Below are 9,192 nucleotides of genomic sequence, written 5' to 3' on the forward strand. Positions count from 1 at the left end.
GACACATTTTCAGCAAATGTCTCTGCTTGTTTCAGGCCTTTACTGTGAAGTAAACAAGAGTCTTCCAGGAAATGTTCTGCAGCGTGATAGGGACGTCAGGATTGAACTTGACTTCAGAGATCAGCTGATGAAATAGGTCACACAACTGGATGTTTCACGAACAGTTATTATTATTTCAAGTACTGTGTAGCAGAAGAGACATAAACTTATATGTCATTTATTTATTTTATTCAAGTTTATCTATTACTGATGCAATTAACAAATGACTAGGCAATTCAGGGGAAAAAAAATGGTGAGCTAGGGAACTGAGACCTGCATTAAATTTTTTTCTTGGATACAAAATTTCTGTGACCAGCCAAAGTCTGGGACACAATCAGAGATCTTTTAGTTGTTCAATTCTGCTTTATGCTATCCTTGGAGATATCTTACCAACATTCCTTTCTAGACCCCTTAATGATTGTAATCCCAATCTTTACATTCCTAAACATATTTGGCAACCTGGTCCTTTCTCTCCTTATCTGCAAAATGGCTGTATTTCACAAGGAGTGTTGTGAATATCAACATATTAAAGTCTGTTATGTTTTGGGTAGTATAGTAGGAAGAGCTGTGCAGTCACTTCACATAGATGTTTAGTCTGTGACCTGTGCATACATATCAACATTAACATATAAAGTAACTATATATATATATATATAAATATACACATATAAAGTATAACTAAGGTAATAAAATAAATAATGACTGCTTATTATTTGGTATTTGATGTTATTCTTCTTTAATGTTTTCAGCTGCAAAACCTGGGGTACAGGCAACACAAGTGTAATTCAGATGTCATTTTGAGTATCTAATTGAAGTAAACTTTTTACAGTTAGTCCATAGGATTGCTCATCCAAGCAGTTTGATGAATATCTATTCATGATTAATAGTATCTGTATGGATCAGGAAAGACTCACAAATTATTTATATCTGAGAAATGGCTTAAATGTTTTAAATCATCTTACTTAGTCTGATCTGATTTTGGCAGCAGTGGTAGGAATAATTAATAAGTGATACAATCTGAAGGCAACTAAAACATAATTAAACTTTATTTTAACAATAGAATACTTTCTTCTCCTATTGTTTGATTTGTTATTGTACACATCATAGTTTCAATTCAAATACCAGAGCTTATAACTGCTATTTCAGAATTGCTATATATCATATTCAAAACAAGAGTGTATTCCCTCTATATATCCTGTAGAGCATTTAGGGAACTGTAAATACTACCAGTGTATGCTATCTTTCGCCTACCTGCAGATTGTGTACACGTAGCCTCTTTTTTTATTATTTATATGAATGGTTGGCACTTTCCCAGAGTTTGGTTTTAATATTGTTCTAAGACGTTTTTGTATTGTTTTTCCTGCTCTGAAAACCTCTGCCACCCCCAGGAAATTTAGGCTGGCGGCAATCAGAATGAGGTAGTATCTCCCTGTAGGTATCCAGTACCAGCCTGCAAGGCTCAGTACTTTGATCCTGCTGCATGCTTGTATGTGCAGTCAGTGAATCTAGTGATGTGTGTATATAATAAATAGATCCAGGGATTGCCAATGGTCAGTTATCTCAAGGTGTAAAAAGGAGATATCCAAATACGGTGTATCTAGAACTATCTGGAATTTTTGTCTCTTTTTTTCCCTTTCTCATTAGATTAAGGAGATTAATCTGATATTCCTAACCCTGACCACAAGAACTACTGTCTGAATGTTACTATTCTGTATTTTACTGCCATTCAGTAAACGTAAGGACTAGTGTCCTGCAAAGGCTGGCTGGGCGTCCTTGTCCTCAGCAGATGTTTGCAGTTTTTCTTTAGTCGCTGGATCCAGGTCTAGCATTTTCTGCCCTGCCCTGGCAACAGTGAACCTGCTCATGTGTAGAGCTTCATCGTAGACTGGAGGAGTGTCTGATGCTGTGAGGGGTGGCGTGCCCTGCGCAGTGTTGTGGGAGTGTGCCACCGCTAGTATCCTCCTGGCAGCTGGCCCAAATACCGAATGGAGAGCTGAAAGGGAGGAGATAGAAGCTATTTGCCTCATCCTGAAAGCACCGTACAATTACAGTGGGACAGGTATATTTGCAGTGCAGAAGCTTTTCTCCCCCCATGGCCAGAATGAATGGGGAATGAAGCCCCATCACAACATCCCATAATTACTCTTTCCTCTAAGGCCATCAAGGATCTTGTAGCTGCCCTTAGTCCACCCAAACGTGACTTATAAACAGTTCACCATCTGACCATATTTGCTACATAAGGCCTGGTGAATACCTTAATTTGTGGTATTTAGATGCCACATTCCCAGCACCCATATGCCTGTCTAGGCATTTTATGGTGCAACCCCTACAGTGGGATGTTCTGAGGTGCTCAGTATCTGACAAAGCCCACTCACAGGTAATGGTGCTCTGGAGAGTGCTGTCGTGATCGAAAGCAATGACAGTGACCTCATAGGGTTGAGGACCTGATTCCTCCCCAGTCTGATGGCAGTGAGTGAAACAGCATCTCATGCAGACAGAAACCAAGCCGCACAGCAGCAGCAGTCCACCTATCACAACTACCAGCCTGGAAGAAGAGAGAAAACTAAATATGGACAGAAAGATTATTTTGGAGGGGGCATATTAAAATCTCTCCTTGCTTAAGGCATAGCTAATGTCAAAGCTAGACACAATCACTTGGAGCTTTTTCAGTAGAGTTTGACAGTCTCCAGAGAAGGGGATGTCATTGCTCTTTCAGGCACCAGTTCCTGTGTGACATTACCTTGAGGTAAGCATTTTGTCCTTGTCTAATCAGTTTCCCTGGATTCAGTTTGGTCCATGACCTCAGATCCTTTTGCTATGCACCTCTGAGGAAACTCTGGTTCTATCTTCAATCTTCAATCTAGACCTACCTTAGCTAGGAAAACATCAGTTAAGTTCCTTTCTCCCTACCTTTTAGCCTCCTCCAGGATGAATAAACCTTGTTCCTCCTCATACATTATGTCCCCTAGCCAGTTTGTTGGATCTAGTTATTGTTGCTCCCGTTTGTCAACACCTCTTTTTAACCGGGGAAACAAAACTGAGCTAGGTATTCCAGAAGTGTCCTTATGAGTTACAAGTAGAGGGGAAAAATCATAACTCTCAATGTGCTGGCTTCACTCTTACTCTTACTCACTCTTGCAGCCTTATAGATGCCCAACAACTGCAATTCTTTTTCATCTCATACTGAATTACTAAGGAATCAGAATGAAATTATTAAAAAAATGGGCCTTTTGAAAGGCATATAATGACACGAAGTCTGTATTAATATTATGCTTACAACTATACATGAAATTGAAAAAATGCCTGTGATGGCAATTCAGTGTTTGTCAAAGACAACACAATGACTATGGGGCTGCCTTGCTACTGTAGAGCATTACAGAGCATAGAGGGGAAGTGGAGAGTAGCATCACACTGGAGTGAGTTACAAGATCCTATTTAATACCAACACTATTTGCTGCTATAATTGCCCAGTGATGCACATATTTTAAGTAATCATATGCCATCTTACCAAATGTACCACAGACGGATCCACTCTGTACCTGAACAGCTGAGGAGAAAAAATTAGTTAGACATAGAACAACAAAAATGGAACAACTGCATTCTCTTTCAGCTCCCCTCACACTCCTCACTTAACCTCTAGCTTGTAAATGGCACAAATGATGAAAAACCCACAGTAATTCATATAGGAGACAGTTGTCCAACCTCATCAATCTTCCTGTTAGAGGTGAGTTCTTCTGTTTGGCTTTATCTCTTAATTGTTAGCCTGATATTTGAACTTAACCAAGTCTGTTTTCACACCTTAGGGATCTATATCATGTACTTTCTAAAATTCCTTACTTTAAGATATTTTTCACCATTTAGTCTGTCAAATACTATTGTTTTACTTTCTTTTTTTTCCTGAATTTCTGTTTTATTTCTTTCTTGCCCTACACGTTGGGCACATTCTGGATGCTGTGTTGCATGTTCCTTTTGTTTCAGTCAGCAGACCTTTCCTGTGCATTTCTTAAATGTATTTTTTAAATCAAAACAGAATCCTCATTTTTCCTCCTCCCTCCACCCCCCATTTTTTTTAGAGTAGGTAAAGTGGTTCAAATTTTTCTTAATCTCCAATCTGAACTTTCCCTGATACAGATTTGTGCCATTCCTGCATCTCCTTAATTTGTCTTAATTTCTGTTATTCTTATAAATGACATCATCAAGGCAGTATATTTAAAAAAACAAATCTTCAAGGAATGGTCACTTCCAAATTTATAACCTCAGCCAATTAAATTTACGCAGAAGGCTCTTTATCATAACAGTTATCCAAATAGGAAGCAGAAATGATACTGCAGTGTTGAATAGGTAGCAATCAGTGCATTTCGCCTTGAAAGAAAGGGACATTTTATCTAAGTTTTCAACAGTTACAGTGTAAATAAGCTTTTCCGGAAAATGTCTGCCACCCTGTCATAGCAGTTATGTCTTTGTCCTTCACTGTTTTCTTAAAAGAGTGCAATACCTACAAATACTCACAATTCAGCATTGAGACACCCTTCCTCACTTCTTACTTCGGGAAACTAGAAGGAGAAAACAAGATATTCAACCTTCATCTCTGCTACGTAGACTGTTACCAGTCTATAGAATTTTCTATGAAAATGAGTTACTATTATCTTTAATAATTTTCTTGTATATTCTGCTCTAGATTTGAAGTTACTGTGATACTAACCACACCATTTTCACATCTTAACTTCACATAGTCAATAAAATCCTACTCAACATTATTCCCAGTGAAGACCCCAAGTTCCTTCACACTGATCGCAACTTTCCCTTTCCCCACCAAAAACTGTCATGCTACACATATACATCATTCTCAGTGCTCAAATATTTGAAGCCCTAAAAACTTTTGCTACATATTATGCTCCTGTCTTTCTCCTTCTGCCTCGGTACCTTGATTTCTGTGTTACCATCCCTGGAATTGCAGCAAGTATTCTACTCTCCGTGCCTACCCTTGCTATGTCCAACTCTTTCTGGTATTGCAGAAATTCCTGTTATCATCAGTTGCTAACACTCCTCCAGCTCTCCCACATAACTCCACAATACAGACCACGTTAAAAATAACTTGGTGTGACTTACCCATAAGAAACATCCTAAAACAAAGCAGATAATGACTGAGTTATGCATCCCCATGGGGTGGATCTGTGGCCTTTTGCTGTCTCAAGCTACTCAATATCTTTTCTCCTTCCTAGCTTCTGTTCATCCTCTCCAGACCACTGATTAGGAGAAGGAGCAGATTCCTTCTTCTGTGTCGAATCCCATCTCTTCTTCCCACTCTAGTTCTTTCTGTCTGCCTCTGGGTCTGTCCCTGGTCTCTGCTCTTGAAGTTTTAGCTTCCCTCTTTTTTCTCTTTGTCACTGACAGCTCTTGTTTGTTTCTGCCTGTCTCCTTTGGTTATTTTCTGAGAATGTTTCGTTCCCTCTTTTGAAGGGATCTCTAAAACCTTCCAGTCAGATCAGGAGAAAAGTGGTGGCTACGAGTTTGTTCTTTAGATGTTGAACTAGCGCGGTAAAGGGCATCAAGAGATCTCTGCAGACCTGACCCTGCCCTTCTATGAGCAGAAAGGGTCTGAGTTTGTTCATTCCAAATTATTCTTTTCCCCACCCCTACCCTAAGGGTGAATGGGTTGAAGGTCATGTTACTGACCTGTTTAATTGGAGGTCAGATTATTCTCCCTCCTCCAGGACCTTTTCTACCCCTGCACTCATGTTGTCCTACTTCTGTAGGTTCAGTCTACTGAAATTGGCCATGTGATCAGTGTCTAGAGTATGTTACAAGTGGGATATTCCTGCCAAAATGAGAGCGTTTGCAATATAATAAGTAATTATGTACTGAATGATATATGTACACAGACATACAGTGCCTATTGTATTTTCAATTTTAAGACTCTGCCACCAGCCCTCTTACCTGGTTGACTCCTGCTATGGCAGTCCTTCAACAACCAGTCTGCTCACTCCTCTCCCACAGGCCCCAGTCCTGAATGTTCTGCATATGCAGACAAATCCCCCCAAATGCTCTGCTACACAGGGGATGCATGCTGATTCTCTTATCACAGATACTATGTATATATTCTGCAGCTAACAAGAACATTCAATTCAGCAACCCAAAAGTTTTCTTTCATTTATACAACGACTTGGTATTTCTGTTACTTCTCATGACTACTGAGAATAGTACTTTTTAAAAATCGTGTTCACTTTCTCTTTTGAATAGCTAAGATAGAAAAAAACGTTCTATAATAATGGGTTACTATTTGTGTTTGGGAATTGCCTGGGACTAGTGTATGTGTAAAAGGCAGGATAGCATCTACAGAGACATGTTGCTCAATGTTGCAATCACATTAATCTAGTGAATCATTAGCCTTGTTGATGCATTTCAAAGTTGCAGAGCAGAACCAATGGATTCATGAATGTTAGGTATTTTCAGAAGGAGGCTAAAAACCATTTACCACTCTCTAATTATAAAAGTAGTGATGCCGTGTAACCATGCATTAGCATGAATTGGGTTTTTTCTTTTTCTTTTTCTTTTTTTTTTTTTAATTTTTTTTTTCTCTCTCTCATTACTTTTGTTTCAAAACTAGTCTGATACTGAAAGGTTTCTGTGTTTTGGTAGACAAATAAGAAACAGAAGCGTGAGTGATTGATTTTGTATTTATGTGGCATATGGATAATATTCTTTTTTCTCTTTCTTCTTAAATTCTTTTGTGTATTACAGGAATTCCAGTAGAAAATTCCTGCCCATAGTAGAGAAGTTGGAGGCAGATGATTTTAATGTCTTTTTCAACTCAAACAATTTAATGTTTCTATGATTCTATGATTTATTTTTTAAAAAAGTGAAGAAATATAAAATACCTTTTCTTGTATGCACAGCCTTTAAAACTGATGGGATTCAACGTAGAAAAGAAGTGCAAATTATCCATGTTTTTCAGGGGATTTTTCTCATAATTCAATAAATTACCACCAGTTTTTTAGCTGAAATTCAGAGCTTCAAATGCTAAAAAAATCAAATAAAAAAAAAATCAGATAAAATGAGTAAGCAATTCAAAGAAGTAGTATAAGTGCAGTATGAAATGACCCTTCCAAAAGCATACCATAACTCGTTCTTGTTAAGACTTATTGATGATTCTGTTTCTATTTATATGGTATTGCCATTAATACTGTGCTTCCAATTTATCTGCTGCCTTGCTAGCCTGCCATCCAATGATTATTTAAATTTCTTCACTGCCTCTTGTTATTTTGCCTCAGTTATCTCTCTATTTTGTCTTTATTTTATACTGAAGTAAATGTTCTCTTTATATTTTCCCTTACTGCTTTTCAAAAGTACGATCAGACTCCTACAGACTGGCTACAACAAAGAAAAATATCCCATCATTGACTTTTCACAGTTCTTTACCACTGTTTGAAATCTAAGAGTCCGTGCCATAGTAAGCTATATGATTTCCATGTATCCTTCCTTGGATACCAGTCAAAGCACACCTGAGTGTGGGCAGAATATGCTTGTGTCTTCCGTCAGTGATCATGTTCTGGTTTTATCAAGGGGTGGATGTCAAGTCTGTTCTTTCATTTATTAGATAGTATGATCTTAAATGGGAATAAAACTTAAAGCACTGAAAACATGCCACTGTACTGCTCTCAGTGTTTGTCGAGAAATTACTGCTTACCCTTCCAAGGAGTGTTACGTTAAAGCCAACTTGATTAGACGTACCAAATACTTCCCCAGAAGCATTTAGAAATGTAAAATATAGAACACATTTGGGACCTACAAGACTTCCCTGACACTTTTGCCATTGTGGCAAGTCATTATGAAGATTTTTTTTTATATTTTATGATGAATAATGATAACCTGAATGGGTTCTGTTGCTCACAAAGCAAAAATAGATTTTAATTGAATGAACTATGTGCAAAGAAGCAGAACACTTATACATTTCTTTCTCTTTGCATAAGAGATATTGTGAGAAGGTATGACAGAAGATTCACAAGCATCATCATCCTACTGAGGAAAGACACTCCTGGAAATTAGCATTTATTGGTCTATTTGTGTCTGCCCAGATGATGGAGTCTAAGTCACTGTGCTCATTTTTTCCTCTTTAAGATAAGTCTGGGATTCAATGCTAATTGATGCTCTCTTTTTGTCCCAGAGATTCACACAGATGGTGAGACCAGCAGTACTTGGACTGAATGCAGTAATGCCATATACAATAAATCAGAAACTAGTTAAGTTTTTCCACCATACATCCGTGCACCTGAAGTTTGTGAGTACATGGAGCAGACTCTCAAACTGTGACTCAGTGGCAACCTTAGCACAGCAATATGCTGCTCTGCTCCATTAATCATTCTTGCTAGGAGAGAATTACCACATGTCACGTGTAACTGAGCCTAGATTGCTGCTGGGCCTGAGCTAGTCTAGGGGCACAGTGCTGTTCTCTGGTATGTAAGTATTCCACCTGACTCTCCATTAGTTCACTTAATTTTTTCAGTTCACTGCCTTTTACAGTGCAGACATACTTGGAACAACAGTTGAGAAACCTGGATTCATTCGTGTCCCAGTAATGGACAGAGGCTGTGACAAGAATATGTGCTTCCCCTTCAGGACAAGCATGATGTGCTCATAAGCAATAAGCAACAGGGATAAGTATAGTTTCCACTTCATTTTACCTTCATTCCTCCTTGCCATCTTAGAAAGCCCTTCTAGATAAATTTTCTGGACATTAATCACTGCAGAATAAAGCCAGAAAGCAAACGTCCTTGCTACTGAAAAACATCAAGTAATTGTTTAGACATAATCTAAAAGTAAATCAGTTCCTCTTCACCTCTTCTCTTCCTTCTTTTTTATTTCCAAAGAAAGGACTTATTCTCCAAATTGGGTAACTATGCATTTGTTCCATGAATTGAGAACTGGTAATTTCTATGCATATACATGAGAGTAAAACACTGTTCTGGGACTGTTTTAGCTTCTGGTGAGTGTAAACAACCTCTGGCATTTCTGTGTCATGAAATCCTTTAAAATAAGCAAAAAAATAAATTAAAAAAAAAAAAATCTGACTTCTATATGAATAATTCTCTCAAATCCCAATGGCATTGACCATTCATTTAACCCAATCAGAATCTTATGTCTAATTCTCTGTGG

The 9,192-nt window shown here is 38.0% G+C and overlaps 1 protein-coding gene across 1 annotated transcript; it reads right to left on the reverse strand.

The window, feature by feature from the left end:
- Nucleotides 1-1,224: 1,224 nt before the first annotated feature.
- On the reverse strand, nucleotides 1,225-5,706 carry TMEM52B (transmembrane protein 52B). Its single transcript, XM_085219874.1, has 5 exons — nucleotides 5,680-5,706; nucleotides 4,549-4,592; nucleotides 3,548-3,586; nucleotides 2,415-2,584; nucleotides 1,225-2,032 (listed from the first exon to the last, which is right to left on the reverse strand). Exons 1-5 carry the CDS (start codon nucleotides 5,704-5,706, stop codon nucleotides 1,782-1,784), a joined length of 531 nt encoding a protein of 176 aa, XP_085076000.1. The 3' UTR covers nucleotides 1,225-1,781.
- Nucleotides 5,707-9,192: the final 3,486 nt, after the last annotated feature.

The sequence above is a fragment of the Meleagris gallopavo genome, chromosome 1 (assembly GCF_905368555.1).
Source record: "Meleagris gallopavo chromosome 1, MGAL_WU_HG_1.1, whole genome shotgun sequence".
NCBI lineage: Eukaryota > Metazoa > Chordata > Aves > Galliformes > Phasianidae > Meleagris > Meleagris gallopavo.

Excerpts from the sequence above, each read along its gene's own strand:
- TMEM52B (XM_085219874.1), bottom strand. The coding sequence starts at position 5,706 with ATGACCTTCAACCCATTCACCCTTAGG. Across the intron at positions 3,587-4,548 it reads GGGTGTCTCAATGCTGAATT|CTGTTCAGGTACAGAGTGGA; the intron begins GTGAGTATTTGT and ends TTTTCTCCTCAG. Across the intron at positions 2,585-3,547 it reads ATCCGTCTGTGGTACATTTG|GCTGGTAGTTGTGATAGGTG; the intron begins GTAAGATGGCAT and ends CTCTTCTTCCAG.